Source organism: Ictalurus punctatus, chromosome 14, assembly GCF_001660625.3.
Source record: "Ictalurus punctatus breed USDA103 chromosome 14, Coco_2.0, whole genome shotgun sequence".
Classification (NCBI taxonomy): Eukaryota; Metazoa; Chordata; class Actinopteri; order Siluriformes; family Ictaluridae; genus Ictalurus; species Ictalurus punctatus.
In genome coordinates this window covers 15,995,673-16,018,684 of record NC_030429.2, presented here as the reverse complement: position 1 = coordinate 16,018,684, position 23,012 = coordinate 15,995,673, and the positions used below count along the sequence as shown (strand labels likewise).

General features: G+C 37.7%; 1 protein-coding gene across 2 annotated transcripts; it reads left to right on the top strand.

Annotated features, from left to right (window-relative positions):
* Positions 1–1,169: 1,169 nt before the first annotated feature.
* anxa2a (annexin A2a) lies at positions 1,170–6,194 on the top strand. 2 transcript variants are annotated; one of them, NM_001200257.1, is given in 13 exon segments: positions 1,170–1,206; positions 2,300–2,357; positions 2,454–2,547; positions 2,991–3,085; positions 3,200–3,313; positions 3,449–3,539; positions 3,623–3,702; positions 4,177–4,236; positions 4,358–4,451; positions 4,559–4,654; positions 4,783–4,841; positions 5,293–5,415; positions 5,557–5,923. In NM_001200257.1, coding segments are annotated over 12 exon segments (1,014 nt in total). In that variant the 5' UTR covers positions 1,170–1,206; positions 2,300–2,309; the 3' UTR covers positions 5,617–5,923.
* Positions 6,195–23,012: the final 16,818 nt, after the last annotated feature.

Below are 23,012 nucleotides of genomic sequence, written 5' to 3'. Positions count from 1 at the left end.
AAGAGCTCCTGGCTTTATGCAAATTTGGGTATAATGAGACTCACAAATGTGAACCTCGACTAACGAATTGTGTAACTGGTGCGAGTTACTGCAAACTTCTATATGGAAAACATTGACAAGAATGAATAGATTATTTATTTCAATTGTACACAAGTACTAATTTTGTGAATTTCAGTTAAATCAGCACAAAAAAAATGGTGAGTTGGTGTGTGCTTGTGGTAGTCGACACACTACAGTGCCTGAGCTGCATTATTGGAAGAATTAGTGTTTAGGAGACACACTTTCGCTGTTGACTCGTTTTGAGTTTTGTAGCAGTCACGAAATCTAAATCAGCTTTGTTGTGAATGCAGTTTACTGTTATTTACAGGTGATTGCCTTTTTTTTTTTTCAACATACGCATGTGAGCATGAATAAAATAAGAGTCATCAAAACTTTACAATGTCTGTGAGTTTCTAGTTCAGTTTGGCCTAAGAAAACATTTATACATCACTTAAACTTACTAAAATATTGATAAATAAGGCCAATTGAAAGTACTTTGTTCACTGTAGGAGGAAAGTTAATGCTAAAAAATAATCAAAGAAAAATACATGATGGTGGACTTTTTAAAATAAATAAATATGAGATTGATGCTTTATCCTCAGTGCTGATGTGATGAACTGGCTGCAGTTTTCTTGCAGACTTTTATGTATCTGATGTTCTCACATTCAAAAGCTAATGATTAGTTTGAAACCTGCTATTATAAGACTTGGTTTTGCTCTCATAAGCTGTAATCAAACACTAAAGGTGTATTTTGGTGTCTAGTTTAAACACACAAACTGTAAACAGTAAGGGTGTGTACCTTCAGTGAGAGTAGATTATTAATAAACATCTGTGCATAGTATTATTATCAATCTCATCTTGCTCAATATTTCCTTTCTTACTCATAATATTTATAAGATACAAGGTTGAGTTCTAAAGATCTGCTTCATGTGAAGCTTTTAAAATGTCGAAATGAGCATGCATAAAAGGCAGGCTTGTGTTACAGTGGTGCATGGAGGATTCTGTGCTGGGATCTTCAGGGTGGAGTTTCTCCTGCTGTGTACTAGAGGAGGAGGCACTACTGCATTAAAGGGAGGGAATAACTCCTGGCAGAGGTCGTGGTATTTAACCACCACACCCTTTTTACTTTTCATAGCTGGAACTCTTCTGCATCATCTGCTTGTTTAGGTAAGTTCAAACCCCAAACCTACTGAAGAACTATGATAACCTAAAGGTTCTGTAGCATCTAGTCTAGTGTATGGAGGAAAAATGTTGCATTGGCAACCTTATTGATGCCTATTCCTTCCTGCTAATGTGCTCGGCTCAAGTTAAAGCTACAGTACTGTTTTCTCTAGCAATAACAAGACTTCCCTATATATGGAAGAACGACAACGTTTAAACAGTCTTAAACGTGCATAGTTAGTTTTGAGGTCTTAATCACAGTGAGCATTTTAGGTAGCAGAAGTAGACATGGCATGATTCTATCTCCCATGTTTAGAGGATTTTCCCATTCTTGTGTGATAAGAGAGTCTCTCTCTCGTTCTCTCTCTCCTTCTCTCTCTCTCTCTCTCTCCCCCCTCTCATGCTCTCTTTACTCTCACTCTCTTAAAGGTGTGTCCTTTCTGATAATGACCGTATGCATTTTATCTAAACTCAAAAGACCAAAGGACAGCAGTAAAGCAGCATAGCTTCAAAACCCTTATCATGAAACGAATCCCCACCTTGGTACGGAATTTTGTTAGAGTGAGCCTGTAGTTTCACTGTTTGTTTGGTTTCTATGTAACTAAGGCTGTTGATATGGCTGATTTTGGTCTTCTGAACAATAGCCAGGAAGTGGGGAAAAAAACCTGGCAGTACTCTCAAGAGCTTTGCTTTGGACCTCTACTCCACAAAGAAATCACGGCTGCAGTTTAATCTACCTGAAATTCTACGTTTCTGTCGATTTATTATTTGTATTATTCAGAAGCAGTCTAATGACTCATGGAAGCACCTACTTCTGAGCTAACATAGCCCTCTTTGTGCTAGACCTTAATAGAATTTGGACTTGGTGATCTTAACATTGATGTCTGGCTCACCCTAAGCAAACACAGCCTGTGCTTTCTTCAGTTCGATTACATAACGCTCCCTCTGTGACTCAGGCAGCATGGGGTTCTTAAACGACTCTGTTCTCACTTCCCTTCCAGGGTTTCCCCTCCTTTTTACAAAACTGAATTTTAACCCTTTAACCAAATTACAAGCTATTTTTAAACTATTATTAACATGCACACATTGTGTCTTACAGGACGTCTAAGATGGCGCTGGTATCTGATTTCCTCGGTCAACTGACACTTAATTTTGGGGTAGGTTTTCCTAAGATTAAAGGAAACTCATTTCTGTCCCACATCAAGTTGAAGTCCAAACTGTAACATTGCATTCTTTTCAATCGCGTGTTTCAGTCAAGCGAGCCCACCTATCCTACTGTGATTCCTGCAGCTGATTTTGATCCAGACAAAGATGCTGCCAGAATAGAAACCGCTATCAAAACTAAAGGTGAGCAAAAGCATTACGCTCTATCTCCTTGTCTGTCTAGTTCCTGTGAAAGAATATATTTAGAGGTGATTACAGTATTCAGTTGACCGGGTTTACCAAAGAGCAAATGTTGGCCAGAATCAGGAGCCTTCATGAGTCATCATCCTGTGTGGAAGCTCTTACCCACGCATGGAAAGTTCTGGGTGAGGCATTTGTGACTGTAGCCTGCAATCAACTCAACACATGCGCATTAAAGCCTTTTTTCTCTCTACCAGTGGAAAATTCAAATGTAGAATAGGAACTTGTGTCGTGTTAACAAAATATATATCAATCGTACAACCATGCTCCCCTCTTTATCCTGGAGGGTTTTTAGAAAAGCATTTAAAAAATTGTATCTGTACAAAATAACATTAAAGGTTTTAGTGAAAAAAAAAAAAACAACAAACACACAATGTGTGTCTTAGGTGTGGATGAACAGACCATTGTTCAGATCCTCACCAAACGGACATATGGCCAAAGACGAGAAATTGCCTTTGCATATGAGAGAAGAGCCAAGAAGGTCAGAACAATTCTTCCTCTTATTATTCTTATTCTTATTTTCTTTTTTTTAAAAGAGCCAAAATGTTTTATCATTTAAAACACTGATTTTTTGTTTCATGCCCCTCCTGTACAGGATATGATTTCTGCCCTGAAGGGGGCACTGTCTGGCTCGCTTGAGACCGTTATTTTGGGCCTGATGAAGAGCACTGCTCAGTTCGATGCCTCTGAGATTAAAGCCTCCATAAAAGTAAGATAAACCTAACAACAGAACCATGTCTCATTCAATCAGCTGAGTTACATACTACATTTGTGTGTGTGTGTGTGTGTGCATGTGTGTGTATGTATATGTATATACCAACTGCTGTACCATGTGTCTGTTCAGGGTTTAGGAACAGATGAGGAGAGCCTGATTGAGATCCTCTGCTCTCGAAGCACTGCAGAGCTGGTGGAGATTAAGAAAGTCTACAAAGAAAGTAAGTGTGAGAAGGTGCACAAGTCAACTTTAGCTGGTCACAGATAAACAGCAACAGCAGTAAGTGAATGTGTATATGTGCAGTGTTCAAGAAGGACCTGGAGAAGGATGTGGCTGGAGACACCTCAGGAGACTTCGCTAAGCTGCTGCTCGCCCTAGTGGCGGTGAGTGGCTCAAATCTGAATTAAAGATTTCCTTTAGTTTTATAAATTGTTTATTGTGTACCTGTTCTAATATTCCAGTATGTTTCCTCAGCACATATTTACATTGTCATTTATTTCTTGATAGTTTGTGCTTATCTATTTCTTGGGCATCTATGTACTGTATATCTATAGTCAAGTCAAGTCAACCTTTATTTCTAGAGCACATTTAAAACAACAGAAGTTGGCTCAAAGTGCTTTACAAATCAATCAACCAAATAAGCCACAACAGAATTATGTTTAAATATACAATAATCATAATAATAATAACAATGAGTAATAAATAAATACATTTAAATAGAGATTAAAGTCAAAGGTTGTGTGTAATGTTATATGTGCAGTAACCAAGACATATTCCTTGTCTGTGTAACACACCTGGCCAAAAAAAAAAATCAACTTATTGAAGTCATGTGTAATTATCTTATAACTTCCCAACAGGTCAAGAGGGATGAGCCAAGCACTGTAGTTGACTATGAGAAAATTGATGAAGATGCCAGAGTAAGTCATAAAATATGGATTAAATTTAAAGTCTTGGTTAAATGAATGAACACCATTTACTACTACACGTCACCTCTCAGGAAGTGTAAGAATTCCATACCTTTGTTTTTCTGCTTCCCAGGCACTGTATGAAGCTGGAGTGAAACGTAAAGGCACTGATGTCAAAACCTGGATTAGCATCATGTCAGAAAGGAGTGTCCCTCATCTGCAGAAAGGTTCTTAAGCTCCTTATGTTCACCTCTGTTCTCTATAAAAATAAAAGCTAATTGAGAAATAGGTTTTGTGCAAAATATGTGTTTGAATCATGCTTATTTATCTCTAGTATTTGACCGATACAAGAGCTACAGTCCCTACGACATGCAGGAGAGCATCAGGAAGGAGGTGAAAGGAGATCTGGAGAAGTCCTTCCTTGCACTCGGTTAGACTCGTTTGCTAACTTGTGTACACATATTCATAGAGGTGTTACAGTCTCACAGAGACACAGACATACCCTTTGTGTAATGTACAGCATGTAAACTAAACTGTCTCCACACTCTTTCTATGCAGTCCAGTGCTTTGAAAACAAACAACTCTACTTTGCCAACAAACTCGGTGATGCCATGAAGGTAACTGCATATTGTCCTGTTTTTCCTTTCCTTTAAAAAACTTTCACTCACAACCTTAAAAGGGTAAGGTTTATCTTTGTGGTAATTTAGCTGCTGTTGTCACAGGAAGCTTATTTCAGGGAAGTTACATCAGGCTGTGTGTGTGTGTGTGTGTGTGTGTGTGTGTGTGTGTGTGTGTGTGTGTGTGTGGACTCCTGGTCCCCACCAAGATAAAGAGGCACACATATAAATATGCAGCTTGTATTTCTTCTTCTTCTTCTTATTATTATTATTATATTTTATTTTTTTTAAACTAAGAGTCCAATAGTTTCCTTTTGGTTACTGGTTTCTTAAGGTTATGGTTAGGTTTGTGTGTGGGCATAGCATGAATTAGCTGCATTAATAATTAGGACAAGTGGTTATGGCTTACAGTTCTCAGAAGGATAGTAAGATAACTGTGTATGTGTTTCAGAGTAAAGGTGCAAAGGAGAAAGTGGTAACGAGGATCATGATCTCACGCTGTGAGGTAGACCTTAAGAAGATCAGGTCTGAGTATAAGGCCCAGTTTGGAAAGTCTCTGTACCAGACCATCTCTGTAAGTTACATGTTAATCACATTTATATGCACCATGCATGTCTCCTATGCATTTTAATAATCATATTAACTTCCATTTTCAAAATATCTGCAATGTTGTATATACACATGCATGATTTCTGATGGTGCACTCTATCTATAGGAGCACACTAAAGGAGACTATCAGCAGGCTCTGCTGAGTTTGTGTGGAGGAGATGATTAAAGTGGAGCAGGTAACACTGGTTCCAGGACCCTCAGATGCTGTGAACCTCTTATCTGCTCAGCCCTGATGTACTGTTCTAGCTTTATGGATAGTCTATAATCTATATGGATCTATCTCTAACTGGACTCGCAGTGTTCTAAAGAGACCAAAGACAAAATCCCAGTTATGTCATTTGTAAGCTTCTGAAGTAATGACTGTTGAATGCTCAAATCCAGTGTTGGTAAACTCATCTGCGTGTTTCTTGATCCGCAAAGAAGGCAAATGTATTTCTGCACCCCATCAATAAATGCACAACGTTTGTATTAAACTGTGCCATAGTTAACAAAAACGTAACCTTTTTTTTCTTCTTCCATAAATGCATTTCTCTGTATTGCTATGGTGCATAACAGATGTATTGAGAGCATGGCCTGAAGCTCTTGTGGAAGGAGTGCAGTGTGTGTAGTTCACCACTAGAGAGCAGTAGAGCACCACAGTGATTTGTTTCCTCCAACAATCTGCCTCCAATAATCTTCTGCCTTCTGAAGCTTCATTTAGCTGGTTTTTGTTTTGTTTTGTTTTTAATAAATAGTCCCAAACTATTTGATTTCCAATATTATTTACCCATTGTATCCCCTCTAAAGCTTTTGTGCTTATAATGAAATAAGCTCCTATGTTCAATCACACAGGCTTTGATTACAGAGACTCGCTTTACTGATTTGTTACTTAAGGAAATCAGGCATCATATTCATTCCAAAACCATTTACATAATAATCACATAATACAGTAAGCATACCATCCATCTCCATGGCATTATCTGACACTGACTGCAAGTCTATTTGGATGGGAATCTCCTTCTCTGACATGTTTTATGACGGTAATAAAACTCTGTTCACGCTGCCATGCCTTTGGAATGAAGCGGCTTTATTTAGATGGTTTAATCATTAGTGTGTTTTGCCGTGTTTGTTTGGTGCTAATTTTTTAATTTAAAGTGTTAATTTAACCTCCAGCTAAGATAATTAGCATAGCAGAAAGCGGCTGGGGCTTTTGTGCTGTTGAGGCTGTGGTCTCCGAGGGTGAGAGAGCAAGCAAAGCGTTGACATTGCAATCCTGACAGGAAAAGCCGCAGCAGCTCCAACATCCAGCACACACCGCGCTTTATGTAAGCAGATGGAGGATGAAGACCTCCGGAGGTGGTGTGTGACAGGTAAAAATGAATAATGTCGTCTTTTACTGATTAGGCCCTCATTAATTAAGCCCTTCGTCTTCAAGGAGAGTCTCTGTCTCTCGTGTTTTATATACTCCAGAGTTCAGTAGCTACATATCACTTGTATTGTCACAAATAGCAAAGTAAAATGGCACTACTTTTCACAGAACAACTATATCCCAACACACACACACAGCACATGACTAATAACATTTATATATGTAGCATATATGTAGCATAACATATATATATATATATAATGTGTGTGTGTGTGTGTGTGTGTGTGTGTGTGTGCTAACTGGTATAACCGCTAAGCATGCCGGGGAATATTCAAATGAGCAAATCCTTAATTAGACTCAGGGACTCCATTACATTATATGTACGAAATAATTAATAATAATTGAATATTCATTTAAATATTATTACTAATCTGTTTATGACAATAAATATACCGTTTATATTTATTTATATTTTGCCGTATATTGACAATTTATTATTTGGTTAATTGATTGATTCTTGGCATCATCCTAAAGAAGAATACAGTTGAAGCTCAGAAGGTGTCATGTTCGACCTACTGCTCAGTGAGACTCAAATTCTCTTAACTGCTTTGTGGTCGGAGTGGGAATTCCTTCAAAAGCTTATAAGCCTGCAAATTTATTGTCATTTTGTAATAATATTGATGAGAACATTACCCCTTTGTGCTGTTTTATGTTTATTGCCAATAAAAGATAAAATATAGTGTAAAGGCGAGTAAAACAGTATTTTGCAAAAGCAGGGCGCAGATTTACGCCAGGCCACGCTGACAGATTAATCTCCACATCATAAAGATGAGAGTAGCTCCCATATTTTTTCCTTTTTATGTGGATGTACAACATGCTGTTGAGCTCCAGGCTGGCCCAGGGGACTTCCGCCACACCCGCAGGGAAAAACTCTCCTGGATTGAAACGATGCAATTTGCCATCGCAAACGCTGGCACTCAATCATTCAGATAGGACCTCAAGCCCATGAATGTCAAATGCAGAGCAAGTCCTAGTGATGCGACACACAGAGTGCATGAGGGATGAGGAATGAGGGAAGGACAGTGACAGTTTTCACGTTGTAAATGTGCAGTGATGCCCAGATATGATTACTGACTCTCTTACTAACACCATATAGGATTTTTTTTATTTTTTTTTATTTTCCATAATTGAAATTGCAATAATAGTACTTAAAGCAACACTTTCTATGAACGCCATATTCATAATCAAATGAACATGTTCCTGACATGTCATAATGTTATGTTAGTTATGTTATAAGGTCCAACATCAATACCCTAAATATGTACACTTCCTAATATTTACAACAACAAAAAATTATGCCCATATCTCACCCCTTCTTCAATGGAAAATCTCATCTGAGTACTGGAAACTTACAGTACTTAAGAACTGCTGCTGTAATCATAAACATTCTTTCAGCACACTCGGTACTGTCTGACTTTATAGCACAAAACTGTCAAAGGGAAAAGATTTATAATCCCACTATCCAGCGTCACCCAGAATAGGACGGGCTCCATTTTTAATCTGGTTCCTTGCAAGTCGTCTCAGGAGGTTTTTCTTTGCCACTGTTGCCTCTGGCTTGCTCATCTAGACCTAGCTCTATATCCAGATTTCTGTACAGCTGCTTTGTGTCAGTGTCTAGTGTTCAAAGAGCTATACAAATAAAATAAAGTCTTTAGTCTATGACTAAAGTGTAATGCATTTTTCCTGAAAATGTTAACAATGTGTATAATGATGCATTATAACATTTTGAATGTATTCACAGGGTATTTGAATATGGCCTTCATAAAAAGGGTTATGAGAACAAATTTCAATAAAAGTATATTTTTGAGTCTGACTCTTAGAGACAACACTGTGTGCATGGAGGTCAGTGGGTAGCATTGTTACCTCACAGCTCCACGGTCCCGGGTTTGAGTGAGCTCGGGTTACTGTCTGTGTGGAGTTTCTGTGCATGTTCTCCCTGTGTCTGTGTAGGTTTCAACCAGGTTCTCTGGTTTCCTCCCAAAACCATGTTAGTAGGTGAACTACTCTAAATTGCTTGTGGGCACAGTGGCTGAGTGGTTAGTATGTTAGCCTTGCACCTCCAGGGTTGAGGGTTCGAATCCTGCCTCTGCCCTGTTTATGCAGAGTTTGCATGTTCTCTTTGTGTTTTGGAGGTTTCCTCTGAGTACTCTGGTTTCCTCCCTCAGTCCAAAATTTATGCGCTGTGGGCTGATTGGCATTTCTAAATTGTCTGTAGTGCGTGAGTGTGTGTGCGATTGATTTATGTCCAGAGTGTCCCCAGTCTTATGCCCCAAGTTCTCTGGGACGACCCTGGGTAGGATAAGCGGTACAGAAAATTGATGGATGGATGGATGGATAGTTAAAGCAACTGGTCTTGTTGTGGCCCATCAGTTTGCATGCTTAATTAAGATGTTTCCATTCACAGCATCACATGTTGCCATGTATAATGTGTGTAAAGGTGGGAGATGTAATTAATAAACTGGTGAAGTTAGAACATAACAGAGACATATCAGACTACAACATTTTCTTCCAAAAGCTGGTCTATATTATCCTAAAGAAAGGACTAACAGATTTCATCTCTGTCTTTGATTAGGTTTTTACCATCCATGCCTGTAGCAAGCCAAGTCATCCATGTTATGTGTGTTATGGTGTGTTTAATTATAGAACAGGCATCAGTGATCGTGGTGTGTGTGTATATGGTAGATGTGGTTTGGGAATGACTATCCCTACAGGCAGGCTAGAAGCACTGCATGCCTCAGTACCAACTCACAGAGTATGCTGAGACACAGAGGTTGCCAATTCCATTAATGTTTTTTTAATTATTATTATTTAAGTTTTCTCAGGGAGCCTACAGTCAGCTGTCCTTCTGTTCCTCAGCAGTGAAGCCATTATTAGGAGAGTGGAAGGTGGCAAAAATGGCTCCAGACCAAATCTCTACTTTCCTTCAGGCACTCAGACAGAGTGTGGTGAAGGGCAGCTCTTCTGAGACCGTCTTTCTTTCTCTCTCTCTCTCTCTCTCTCTCTCTCTCTCTCTCTCTCTCTCTCTCTCTCTCTCTCTCTCTCTCTCTCTCTCTCTCTCTCTCTCTCTCTCTCTCTCTCTGGATAAGGAGAGGGACTGCAGCCTTTGGTGTTGACAAGGCTGCTTCCTTTTATGAGGCTCAAAGTGAGACAACAGAAGTAGCTCTCATCAGACTTCCAGTCCATTGCCTTTGTAGGGGCATGATGTGAACAGCACGGAAAACATGAAATAAGGTCCTGTCTTTTGCCCTCTATCAGTTGTCGTCTAAAAATATTCACTTCAGTAGTTTAATAAATTCTCAAATGTACGGGACAACTAATGAGCCTATATTTTGCATTAGGTTGCATGTTCATAATCAAATAATTATCTGTCAAATAAGTCAATAAACAATATATCGCTCTTTGCTAACTTCCTTTAGCCCTGCATGTATGTATTTAAGTAAATGCCTACATTATATAAAGCTAATAGTCCTGTTTACTCTCTTTAAGCATTTTCTAGATTCTGATATTGTTCAGATATTTCCATGAATGCGACAGCATACTAGATGTACAAATCCTGAACTTCTGAATTTCTGAGCATCTGTGTGTTGGTTTATGTATGAACCACAGAAAGATGGTGGTGGAAAAAAAAAGGATCACAAGTCATTCAAATTGCCAATCAAATTGTCTTTTCATCATTACATTTTAAAGGAAAGCCTTCACCCCCAGAAAACCTCAGAAACAGCTACTTCTCCTCAGGACCCATCTTTAGAAGAGTTTGAAGACAAATGTGGCTCCAATTGCATAAAATAACGCATCATTCTCTTTAAATTATCTAAAAACGATCTAATACATAAAAATCTACTGGGATTGAGTTTGAATCTTTGTGAAACTGATTATAATTCTACACAAAAAAACAGCATAAATAATTATTAGTTTATTGGCGGATGGCTTATTTGTGATGTACATAATTTCTAGTTGGCAGACAAATGAGTGCATAGTTAAGATTTTATGCTCCAATCCTTTAAACCTTTGCCACACACACACACACACAACAGAGTTCCTTCTCCTCAGGGTGTGTTTCCTGGGCTCTGTGCTACAATAGACTAGTGTTATCCATAAGGAGATGAGCAAAGCCATGGCGCAAAGCCAAAGACGCTAATCATGATTGGCCGTGAAGTGGCTTAATCATCTGTTCCAGGCTGTAGCCACTCTCTGCTTGTTTGTACAAGCTGCTGGCTCTGTGCACGGTGTGTACATACAAGTTATTTGTAAATGTAATATTCTGAGAACTGGTTAAGACAAACATTACAAGAGGTTGCATATTAATGTGGGCATCCCTGTGATAAAACACAGCAGTTCACCAGGAGACCTGTTCTCTCTCTCTCTCTCTCTCTGTGTGAGTGTGTGTGTGATTTAGCACTGGGTTAATGAGAGCTGCTGCTGCAGGAGTTTGTCCAGGCTGCACACTTCCTCCAGGTACAAATATAAAATGATAAATATCAGCAGGGTATGCATGTTTGTTTCTTACCGCTTGTTTCAGCGCTTTAATAGGGTCAATAAATAATATTGATGAGAAGAAAATTTTATTCACTATCTTCATTTTAGTTCATAATTTTGTGCACAACCCACACCCATGATAATGCATAAATTACATGACATGAAAGTACACTACACTCAAAAATGGGATTTTCAAAAGGGTCACTAATCTTGGTTGGCTTATGATTATACAGCTAGTAGAACTTTGTTGCAATTTGACATTTCTCCCTGAAAACAGAGGACTTTCTCAGCAAGCCTGTATAAAACCGAAGGCACAGCATATGAACTCAGTTGTGGATTCACAGAAATTGGGTCCACGGCTTAAATCATTCCTGGTTTTACATTCTAATGTTTTGAGCTTGTTGCTGTAATTGAGAATGTTTTTCAGAACAGAAAAGCTGTGTTAAACAAAATATCCACCCTTAACCACTATTACTATTATAATGATCTTTGATGACGTCCAAAATTTATTTTGTAATGAAATTCTCTGTAGGGTGCACGGTGGCTTAGTGGTTAGCAAGTTCACCTCACACCTCTAGGGTCGGGGTTCGATTCCCACAGTGGTAGGCTGATTGGCAAGTTCAAAGTGTCCATAGTGTATTAATGAGTGTGTGAGTGTGCCCTGCAATGGATTAGCACCCTGTCCAGGGTGTACCCTGCCTTGTGCCTGGGATAGGCTCCAGGTGACCCTGAAAAGGATTAAGTGGTATAGAAGATGGATGGAAATTCTCTGTTTTGTTTAATCTTTTTACATCAACACACCCATGTTCGACTACCTGCTAGTAGTGGTGCCAGTGGGAATTAGATCTTGCTTCATCTCTACTTAAACTGGTCAATGCAGCAGCGTTTTAGTTCTTTAGTCTGTCCAGCTCTTTTACCTCTTTATCTGTACACTTTGCTCACAAGGTTAAGGTTCCAAAGCTTCCAGTTTCATGCTAATACCACCTTCTACACCATCATGCACCTCATCTTTTAGATGACAGAACTTTCTAATTGAACCTTTGCTGTAACTCATATAGCTGCACTGCAATCTGCAACTTTGCTGTTTCTGTGTTGAACATCTGTACAGGATTTCACAGAGATTGTTGCGGCCAAAAATGCTCGATTCTGCTCTGGCTTTTTTTCTAAATTTCCGATGCAACTTGCAGATTTTTTTTTTGCGTTTTTTTTGTTGTTGCAGAAATCTACTTGACTTGGCGAGATTGCAACTGCATGAAATTGTTTTGCACGCTCTTTCGCAGTGATGTTTGTTGGTAAATGAAACCTTTTAGCTGTACTCATGTTTGACACGCATGAGTCGAAGAGAGCTTTGACTGTATGCGCATTGCAAGAAACACTTGCTCTTCTGTTTTCAGTAAGATCCCTTATGTTTGAAAGCATTGAAAATTGTTTTCTCCTATTAATTACCATTCCCACAGCGCTAGAAGTGTCCCGGAGTGCGACACACAACAGCTACCATCTAACCAACAAATTCACACCAGGATCACTATGCACAGCACAGTTATTTCAATATATTCAACACATTCAATGTGTTTCAGGGTGATGTTCCTTTAAGCTAGCTAGCTAACTTAGCTAATTCTCAGTGATGAACAAACCATGATTGTTACAGCGTATTTTACATTTTGGCTGTTAAATACACAATATAGTATACAGAATATAGTAAAATACTGTTCTGATATGATTTAGTGATATAGTAACTTCATAGGCATTAAGAAAAATGTTAAAATTTTATTCAGTATTCATATTTTGGGTACAATAAACTGGGTATTGTACAGGCCAGATACTATAACATGAATAATGTACGAAACTCTAACTTAAAGTCTAACGCGGAGTTATACAAACTAGCAGCCAATTCATGTGTATGCATGTGTGAATTTTTTTCATTTTTGCATTTGCCATTGAACCGCTAACCTGTGAGGAAGGTGGGATTGGCTGAAAGTGTCTTTAATCCACGATTGTCATGCTACCTTAATGCCATCTCCTAAAGGCAGACCTGTCTCGTGTTGTCCTTGTGATACGGTAGACACACACACACACGCACACACTTGCTCAGTCACATCTTCATGCGAGAGATGGAAATCAGCCTGATAGCCACTCAAGCATGAACCAAATGTCAGTGGCGAGCCAGGCAGAGGTAAGAGGACCTGGTATTAATTAGTCCACTGAGGAAAAAAATCTGTTTGTATCTGTAAGACAACAATTCAGAATATTGCCTTAACACAGGTGATCCTCCACAGTGCTTATTATGATATGATGAATGATAAAGAGCTTAAAGCACTAATGTGGAGCTCTGTGACTGACATAATTCTCATGCAACAATCATTCTCTAGTGTTCAATGAAAAAACAGATTACATTTTGGCTCAAATTTATTTGAAGTATGAAATAAAACGAGATGGGGTGTGCTGCTATAGGAGAATGATCAATCCTGGTCTAGCAGGCATAAGTTGTCATAAAGACTGCTTTTGTCAATTTTGTTTGTCTTGAATTTTTGGTGACATTAGTTTGTGTTATGATACTTTCCAGGTTGACCGACATTGTTACCTAGTGAAGATTTTGACAGTGAAAACGACTATGTTTACATGCGCATCAGTATTCCAATATTAATCAGAATTTGGCAATATTCTCATTAGTACTTATATATACTTATATAATATTCTGATTCCCCAAATTCTGATTCTCACTCCTGGAATATACTTGTTTTAATTGGAAATTTGTTGCATGTAAACACCTTATTCAGAAAATCCACTGAAAGGAGATATATGCACATGCTGAATTTGCAAGGAATTGTGGGTGCTAACAGATGCTTAGGCATACTTACACCAACCATGTATACAGGAATATTCTGATACCTGTATGCAGGTGGCTCATGTGGTATTAATGACCATTTTAGGTGATCTCTGAGACAGATAGCAGTTTACACATGGCATTTTCATGTGTCTTGAATGTGTTCTCCAGTGGAGACAGTCACCTGTCAATTTTGTAATAGTTGTCATTTTTGTGCACAGCTAATCACAGTTCTACAGTCACACAAATAACTCTGAGAAGCGCCACTGTCTTGTAAGCCAGTGATTATAAACACTTTCTCTCTATGTGAGAGAAAATCCAACTGATAGGTAGCATCAGACTCACCATGTGCACTGACTTACAAACAATAATTTTTCCCTTGTTGGAAAGCATAAGTGCAATACACATATGTTTATTGTAGCATTTATGAGCTTAAAAAGCTCCCTGGTTACTTCAGATGGGCCTGCAGCTCATAAAGCGGGGGAAGCTGAGGCTGATGGGCCATCGAGCCAATGAGAACAGCTTTACCTCAAGGTGATGTCTGGAGGTAGAGCAGATCAAAGCAGTGCCATGGGACATATACACAGATGCTGAGCCAGCAGTTTTTCAAATGGCTACCGGCTCTGCGTCCTGGGCTTCCCAGTGAGGAAGATTAAAAAGCTTCAGAGCTCTTCAAATGGGAGCTGTCAGGCACTGATTATTCAATGTTAAGGTTCGAATATTCTAGAAACAGGTCAATATTATAGAAAATGTCATTCTAATAAATAGTACAGAATATGTATACATAACATACAAAAAATATTTATAGCAGCCAAGTGACTACTACTTTTTAAAGAGGGATTCCAACATTTTACTGAAAACTAATTGCTTTCTAACAAAATCAGCACACACAAAAACATAAAATCCCTAATGGAGGGAGCTGGGGCAACATGGGAAAAAAGCACAAACATAATAGCATGCACCATTAGACAACCTCCACCTAAACTACTATGCATTGATGCCTTATTCTGCTTGTGAACATCTACACAACCTGGCTGAAATATGTAGATCTGAATACCAGTATAGTTGAGTCAGGTATTTCTAGATGAGCTCATTAAAATCTGGACTTCTTCAAATATGGAACTGGTTCTGCTTTCGACAAACATATAGTAAAAGGTAATTCAATTTTCTTTATATGTGGGTATAGATATACAGTAGATAGGCAATTCTGTACCTATTATGTGACAAATTATTCTGGCTATAGGTTATTGAGTGCAGTAACTGAGCGTCACTCAGATGAAAAAAGCATTATGTTCAAAAGTGATTTAAGCCAGACGTGTTGTAAATAAGGAGACAGGTGAACACTTTTATAGTCAGGCTACTTTGACTGAGTGAACGTTGCCAATAATTGTGTAATGGCAGTAGCGTAATTAATTTGGCTAGCATTGATGTATGGAGCATTGTGTGCCTTTGTCAGATCTTGCTGCTGCATGCTGATGCTGATTTCTTTCTTTTAAGCGATGATGCAAACAAACGGTACCATGTGGAGACTCCTCTGTCTTCTAAGTGACTAAGTGTGTGAGTGAGTTAAGAGCCAGCTCCATGAAGTGCTTCACATTTAAAAAGCATAAACACTCATACAGTTCTTTGAATTTAGATTTATTCATTTGGCTGATGCTTTATCCAAAAGCATCTTAGAGATACACTGAGGACCATGTCCCTCTTCCATTTCTTGTTCTGCTTATGTTTACATAGAGATTTTTGAGTTTTTCTTTACGTTTGACAAGAGTATATAAAATGCACAAGTAGGAAATCATTACCGCACGCACATCATGTCAATTAATTTTACTGCAACTAAAACACACTTGACGTTATTGGTTGATTCTTCTTGATGACTGGTTATTGAAAGTCATCAGACTGGTTCTAAATTCACATCAAGAATGACACTGTTTTGATGATGGTGTAGATATTTTGAAAGTTGGTTGCCCCATAATGCAGAGCAGAGCCCTGCTATTCAACATTTACTTTTAGTGTTAGTATTACCAGTTTAAAGATATAAGTCAATAAAAAAACACACGAATTGATCCTTATATGACTGTGGGAGTTTTGTGAGTAAACGATATCTCATAGGCCTATATAACTTACTAAAATATGATTTTGGTTGCATATTATTAGCATTCATCCTCTTATGAATTTTATTTATTCCACTTGCATTTTTCTTTTAATGACACCACAAATCATAGGTCAAAGAGTGATTTATTTTTGATCCCTACCTACCTACTTATTAACATTGCCACATTTTTAATCACTGACTATGTGCATGTCTTTCGTGGATCAAAACACAAACTTTGACACCCTTTGCAGGCTTTTTGAAGTATTATTGGAAAAGAGAGGGGGAAGTATCAGGTGTTTCTAGGTGGTGCCTGAGGGATCAGGTCAACGATACAGGGCCGAGTGACTGATAGAGAGTGACAGTTCCCTGACGAAGACCCTTCATTATAAATATGTTTTAAGGGAAGCACGGCTCAGTGGGACTGCACGGGGCACAGGCTTATCAAAAAGAAAGCTGCAATGTCTCAGCTTCAACACTCCTCTAATGACAGCTTCCCTGACAGTTCCCTTTCATTTGATAGTCTGTCCCTTTATTCAGGGGTTTCTCGACAATTACTATGAATATTTCATCTCTGTGCCGGAACAGAACAGGCAGTACAGAGGGAAAGAGAGGTGCTAAGATCTGCTAAACAGAGGCAGTATCCCACATGTGCTACTGTAGATCCAAGTGGGAAAAACAAGCCTTAGTAGACAAATGTTTGGCAAATGTTTGATTCTGCACCAGTGCTGGAATGTAAAGAGGTCATGAATATACTGACATGGAATAGCAAATGTTATGAAAGCAACAAAATATTTTTACTCCTATAGAACGGTAGTCAGAATTTAATCTTCAGTCTAAAAAAATGATTACACATATTGTTTGTGTCAAGCTTGATTCAGAACACTAAAGCATCTGTAAAATTCATGAATTAGGAGAAAGTATGAATTCAGTACTTTCATCAGCTGAAGTTGTTCACATTTTGGCCAAACACACCAGGTATAATGCTGTGTTTGACTTAACTGGGAATTACGTCATTTTTGACATATATGCACTTGATCTACAAAGTCTGGGTTTGTCCACAAGTTGTTTGAAGGGTTTCAAGAAAAAAAGCCTCTACTCTTATTCAAAAACAAACTCGGGCATCTTCAGTTTGCCAGACACTACTGGAACTTCAAATGGGATCGGGTTCTATGGTCAGATGAAACCAAAATAGAGCTTTTTGGCAATAAACACCAGAGGTGGTTTTGGCACACAGATATGGAAAAGTATCTCATTCCCACGGTTAAATATGGTGGTGGCTCCCCTGTTTTGTGGCTGTTTTTCTGCCAGAGGACCTGGACATTTTGTTAGGATACATGGCATCATGGATTCTATCAAATATCAACAGATATTAAATGAAATCCTGACTGCCTCTGCCAGAAAGCATAAAAAGGACTGTGGTTGGATCTTCCAGCAGGACAATGATCCAAAACATACATCAAAATCAACACAAAAATGGTTTACTGTCCACAAAATCAAGGTCTTGCTATGACCATCCCAGTCCCCTGACTTGAAACCCATAGAAAACCTGTGAGGTGAACTGAAGAGGAGAGTCCACCAGCGTGGACCTCGAAATTTGAAGGATCTGGAGAGATTCTGTATGGAGGAATGACCTCAGATCCTTTGCCATGTATTCTCCATTCTCATCAGGCATTATAGGAGAAAACTCAGAGCTGTTATCTTGGCAAAGGGAGGTAGCACAAAGTATTGACTAAAAGGGTGCTAATAATTGTTGCACACCTATATTTAACAAAGAGTATTTTTTATAAGCCTGTGTTGTTGTTTGCAATTGTTTTGATATGCATGAGAGCAGAGTATTTTTGTAATTTTTTTTAACAAAAGATCAAATGTTAAACAATAAAGACAAATTTTTCACAGCCTTCTTTGCTCATATTTACCAAGGGTGCCAATATTAGTGGAGGGCACTGTATATTTATCTTCTCAAAACAGTGAACTCTATAGTTATATCTCTACGTTATATCTTAACACCCTAAATAGTCTGTATGCTGACTGATCTAAAGCCAAATACTAGTATATACCGTCATTTTTGCTGACGCTGTGAGCAGCCGAACGACCCACAAACTGCTGCTTTCTTCCCATTAATTCTCACTCCAATACAGTATTCTCATTAATTCCAGAGACAGACTTCTGCACATTCCTCCAGTTTTAACCTATAAAAATAAATATATGCTTACATTCTATTTCAAAGCACTTTGCAAAGCCTTTTCCAGCTTACATGGCTTACAGACATTTCTACTTTGGTATCAGGCGGATAGGAAGCGCACCATTAAGAGTGGACGAAAAGATTCAAACAAGATCTGAAATGTGCTCGTCTTTGCAGCTCTTAAAAAGACTCCAGCTCTTCCTCACTCTGTGATTTCTGCTCGCTGGCTCGACACTGTAGAATTTTAGCTTTGAACAATCAGTGAAACGCAGTGGTGCAGTCCAGACTCACAGTAAGAGAGAAGATGAAGGCATGATGCTTCAGCATATCGCCATCTGTTTCTTTCCCGTGTGTGACACCAGTCCTCTTCAGACCTCCTGTCATCAAACACACAGCCTGCCATGTTTGAGCTAATTATACATAAAAATGAGACCACTTCAGGGAACAAGCATGCAGTATGTAGTGGTAATTACCTGAACTTGAGCCTTTGTGGTGTAGTGAGGTTTCTGTCAGACCTGACCAAAGGAAGGCTAGTGAAGGGCTACCATTATCACATTACTGATGGTCCCTCATGGATAATGGAACAAGGAGTTCATTTTAATGATAAACACAATGACTGGCAGACAGCGAGAGGATCAGTAGAGCACAGCCCCTCCCTGGCCTGACGGACACCGCATATGCAAAATACCACTGTACCTTTTGGACTTCAAACCTCTTCTCTGTGTATCTTGGAGGCATGTAGAACAATTACGTATCTACACAACTAAGACCACTACAAAACAGAAGACCACTAATGCTATGCACTGGCCTTTTTTTTTTTTTTTTTAACACATCTCCCTTTCATCTTATTTTTTTAGATGCTGTTTTGTAATATTAAAATACAGACTCACACCCATGCCCGCTAATCACTGTCACACATCAGTGAATGCTTTGACAAGTCGCATATGTGAATTTATAATGAATAATTCTCATATTTTATTTTTACGTAGCCCTTATTCCTAAGAGAAAAAAAAAACAAACAAAAAGAGACTGGGTGCTACACAAGGATGCTCACATAAATAACTCCCACTGCCCGATTTTAACAATGTTTACTTCCTTTGTTTATTTTTATTTATAGGGACTTTTAATTCAAAACAAACTGCATATATTTTGTGTGTTTGCTGACAATAAAAAAAAGATAGAAAAAACAGAACAAAAACAAAAACAGCTTGAGGGAGACGGTTCGACTCTGTGCGACTTATAGCAAAAATGCTATTTCAAGTCCCCACATATGTGATGTAGTCTTGCTCATCGAGCATCACAGTTCCTATTAAAGCATCGATGTTTTCAGAAGCAAATTTAAACACAGGAATGTTGAATATATTTTGGTTAATGTGCTTTAAAGACATTTGTGATTATCATCTACGTTTTCTGCTTAGTAACACACCGTAATAGTAAATACACAGACCTGTCAGTCATACTCTTTGTTGTCATATCAGGTTGTTATGGATCTTTCATCTCTTGTAAGATTTACTACAAATAAAGTTTTTTTTCAAGGCACAGTATAAGGCACTTACATAAGATAGCTGTCTGAAGAAGAAAAAAATCCTTTAAATTAGGCTTGTTTTGCATTCACAGAGTCACATTGCTGTTTAGGAAGTTTCACTTTTCTTATGCTGTCTTTCACCAGCTGGGACTAAGTGATGCTCACGTTCCAGATTGTCCTCTGATGGGATCCAAAGGGGGGAACTTAATACCCATCTGGAAAATTCTAGGCTCCAGGCTCGCTGTGACCCTGTGTAGCATAAGCAGAATGGAAAATGGATGGATGGATGGATGGATGGATAGATGGATAGACATACTACTCTTTATCTGTGTATAGTTGTATCTGTTTATAGTTTTACTTGTTTTTAGTTGTATTTAATGTTGTGGAAAATCCACAAAACAAGTTCATTCCTGTCGTCACTTACGTTCTAGCAGGTATAAGCAGTCATCACCATCACAAGTTAATAATTCAAAAAAATTTGCAGCTTGTCATGTTATTGAGAAACCCCAAAGCCCTAAGTCCTAAAGACATTCCCTTGTTGAAAACGTACCCCCTGACTTTCCCAAAGTGCTGAGACTGGAGACTTCTAAAAATACAAAACTAAACATCTCATGGACAATTTCACCATATCAACAATTACATATGTAATTGTATATCCATTTATCTAGAACACCCCTGTGTACGTTGCTATTATAGAAATAACAATTAGAACAAGAACAATAAAATAAAGCTTAACTTTGCACTGCAGTTTGAATTAATGTGAGAGCTGTGCTGTTATAAAAAATTAATCAACACCTGCTGACCAATCAAAATTGAGAATTCAACATTGTTGTGGTATAATGGCATTTTAAATCTGCTAGTTCTTGAAAGCAACACTTCACATTTTGTCAGAATTGTTCATTATACAGTTCCACATGTGTTAAAATAAATTGCTGCTAATGAACTTATTATAACACTAAATAATCCCTTTTCACCACAAAGATCCTTCCATATAATACTCAAATTTGTGGTTGAATTTTTTACTTTTCTGTGGTACCACAGATCGTTCAAGATCCATCAATCAAAAGGTTCTGTAGGAAATCAACAAATGATTCTTCTAAGGTGATCACCTAAAGAACTGTCTTTTTTAAGAGTGTAGATTTATCCTGCAAAAAGGTTTCTTACTGTGTGTGAAATGTGTTGTTTTTTAAATGACTCGAGGGAACATTCCAATCGTTAAACATACAACAAAGAACTCCCCCAATTATCATCTTTAATTAAAATCAGCTAGATTGTATTCATAAATATAAAATGTTGTCCTTACACATATATAGCCTGTAATTAGTGGATTAAAGAAATGCATTGTGATAGTTAAGTAAGATTAAAATATTATTGATAGTATTCCCTGAGGGAAGCTTGTTAACTTGCTAGTATTGGGTTTATGTTTTTATGCAAAAACTATTTTGTACTGCAAAAGAGGACATAAAATGTTTGAGAGATCAATTGGGATACAAACCAATTTGCCAAATAAATAATGTATAATATACTGTATTTATGCAACATAACCACTGTGGATGAATGGCCCTTTCCAGAGCTAGGATTCTGGCCAAAGTAACTTACGTTTTTTGTACGCTCAGAAAAATTAGTATTAAATTGTACCTTTTCTTGCCATTTGGTTGGTACCTTATCTTTTGTTCTATTGATATTTATCTTTCACTTAGAAATGAGGATATAGTTTAGCTACCTTCCCAAAGATGCAGATAATTGGACCAATTACCTTTTACATTAAAATAAAGCTTTAGAGGTACACTGCACACACATTTTAAGTAAAAGATACATACTAAAGGTACAAAAAAGGTTTAAGGTAACATCTCAGAGACAACGAATGATAAAATTTAGTACTATAGTAGAACTTACTGGAAACTAATATGTTCATATTTCATGTCTGTATTTCCATGAGAAGATTTGATTTTGCATCCTTTTTACTACAGTAATGACTATAGTGTAAACCGATATTCAGATGAAAACTTGTTTTGATTCAGATTTTAGTCTTCACATAACAATTACAGTTGAGATACTGGTATCAGCCCCATACCAAAATCTTAAAGGTGTTCATTTTAATGCTTCAACAGCGTGGAACAACTTACAGGAACACGTAAAACTCACTGTCCTCCCTGCACTGGTTGAATTTATGGCACTTGTAAATAACTTTGAGTATAGCCATATTGGAAGTTGCTTCTGCAATATTTTACTGTAAATTACTATGTATTTTTTCTATGTCTGTTGTTTTATTTATTTTAAAATTTTTCTTAATGTCTTAATTGTTGTGTTTTGCTGCCTTTTGGACAGGTCACTCTTGTAAAAGAGATTTTATCACAAGTTTTTTATCCTTGTTAAATAAAGTTTAAACAAACAGTACTTATTTACTAAAATTAAAGGTCTACAGACAATGTTAGATCAGTGAAAATAGTACTGTAAGTCTGTAAGTACTTGGCCTGTGCTTACATCTGTACAGAAGATTTTTCCAAAATAAAACAAAACTTGCTTCTACTTGCAACCCTACTTGATCCAAGGTAAGCAATGTAGCTTGCACGTCATGTAAAAGCAACTAAAGAGAAAGCCTAGTAACATGTGCATGTGTGCACTTGTCATGGCCACTATTTAAACTGAGGGAACATAAACAGAGCTAAATAAAATGGCCTTCGAAGTTACTCACCTTTAGTGACGTTACAGTAGGTCACATATTTTGGTATCAGTATCGCTAATGGTAACAGCAAGCACAAAAACAAAAAACAAAACAAAAAAAAACGATGTAGGCTACTCATAAATGTATTGTCACTGTACTGGTCTGAATATATATATATATATATATATATATATATATATATATATATATATATATATATATATATATATATATATATATAAATTTCAGGACTTGCTTTTCATTTTAGTCTAGTTATTTCCATTCTGTCTTCAGCCTTAGCCTAGGCTACTTACAGAAATGTTGTCCCTGCACCTGCTAGGCTGCTGCTATCCTCATTCACTGCAGTAAAGGATAGCCATTCATAATTCA